The 1,616-nt window shown below is 67.9% G+C and overlaps 1 protein-coding gene across 1 annotated transcript in view; it reads right to left on the reverse strand.

The window, feature by feature from the left end:
• SLC7A7 (solute carrier family 7 member 7) overlaps positions 1 to 1,616 on the reverse strand; it is a 16,211-nt gene that overhangs the window by 7,116 nt on the left and 7,479 nt on the right. Inside the window, exon 4 of the mRNA XM_075072097.1 lies at positions 1,089 to 1,226. Within this exon, the coding sequence (XP_074928198.1) occupies positions 1,089 to 1,226 (138 nt within the window). The remainder of the gene's footprint in view (positions 1 to 1,088; positions 1,227 to 1,616) is intronic.

Below are 1,616 nucleotides of genomic sequence, written 5' to 3' on the forward strand. Positions count from 1 at the left end.
GCCCCTGCCAAGCTCAGCCGCAGCGGTGCCATACCTACCAAAACCTCACTCCGACCCGCACCCTGCTACCAATCCCTGCCAGGTGCCACCCCTATCACATCCCGACCCACCACAGCCCCACCTGTCCCACCGGCCGCTGCTGGTGCCAACCTACACTTCCCCATCCACAAATCCGCAGCCCCCTGCCCCCAAACTGAACCCGAGCCAACCAGTCCCGCACTCAACAAACAGCCCGTGGCCAAGAGCCCAGCCCTGCAGGTCGGGAGTGAGGGGCACCGGCAGGACTGGGGGGCAGGGCTGGGTTGGCACGGGCTGCGGGGCGGGACTGGGGGGCAGGGCCAGCTTTAGGCCTATTCCACCAATTCCCCTGAATTGGGCCCTGCGCCTCAGAGGGCCCTGCGCCCAGTGACAATCCCTTCCCTGGCTACAGGCGCCTTTTTAGTTTTCACTCACCTGTCGGTGCTTAGGGTCTTCAGTGACGCTTTGGTGGCGGGTCCTCCAGTGCTGCTGAAGACCTGGCGCGACTGAAGGACCCGCCACCGAAGACTCGGAGCACCGCCCAGTGAGTACAAGCCCCACATGTATATGGGTTTTTTTTGTTTTTTTAAGTCATCCCTGCCGGGGCCCCATCGAAACTGTTCAAATTGGGCCCCGCACTTCTTAAAGCCGGCCCTGCTGGGGGCCACCGGCAAGGCTGGGGGGCAGGGCTGGGCTGGCAGGGGCTGCAGGTCTGGAGTGAGGGGCATCAGCAGGGCTGGGGTAGCAGGGGCTGCAGGGCGGGACTGAGGGGCACAAGCAGGGCTGGGGGGGCAGGACTGGACTGGCAGGGGCTGCGGGTCGGGAGTGAGGGGCACCGGCAGAGCTGGGCTGCCAGGGGCTGCGGGTCGGGAGTGAGGGGCACCAGCAGGGCTGGGCTAGCAGGGGCTGCGGGTCGGGAGTGAGGGGCACCAGCAGGATTGGGCAGGCAGGGGCTGGGGGGCGGGACTGAGGGGCTCTGGCAGGGCTGGGGGGCAGGGGCTGCGGGGCGGGACTGAGGGGCACTGGCAGGGCTGGGCAGGCAGGGGCTGCAGGGCAGGACGGACGGGCACCGGCTCCCCTACCCTGTGCCAGGCGGACGATGCCCGCCACGATGATGGCCAGCAGCGCCAGCAGCTTGGCGTAGGTGGAGACGTCCTGGACGCGCGTCCCCCATTTCACGTAGGCGCAGTTAACGAATGTCAGGAGACCTGGGGGGAGAAGAGAGTGTGAGACCCCCCGAGTCACCCCCAGAGCCCCCTGCACATCCCAGACACCTGAGCAGGGGCCTGGTGGTGAGAGGAGGGGGGGCTGGGAGCCCAGGACTCCTGGGTTCTGGGAGGGGAGTGGGGGCTAGTGGTGAGAGCAGGGGTGGGGCTGGGAGCCAGGACTCCTGGGTTCTCTCTGCGGCGCTGGGAGGGGATGGGGTCTGGTGGTGAGAGCTGGGGTGGGTCTGGGAGCCAGGACTCTTGGGTTCTCTCCCCGGCGCTGGGAGGGGAGTGGGGCCTGGTGGTGAGAGCAGGGGTGGGGCTGGGAGCCAGGACTCCTGGGTTCTGGGAGGGGAGTGGGGGCTGGTGGTGAGAGCAGGGGTGGGGCTGGGA

The sequence above is a fragment of the Chelonoidis abingdonii genome, chromosome 14 (assembly GCF_003597395.2).
Source record: "Chelonoidis abingdonii isolate Lonesome George chromosome 14, CheloAbing_2.0, whole genome shotgun sequence".
NCBI classification, from domain to species: Eukaryota; Metazoa; Chordata; order Testudines; family Testudinidae; genus Chelonoidis; species Chelonoidis abingdonii.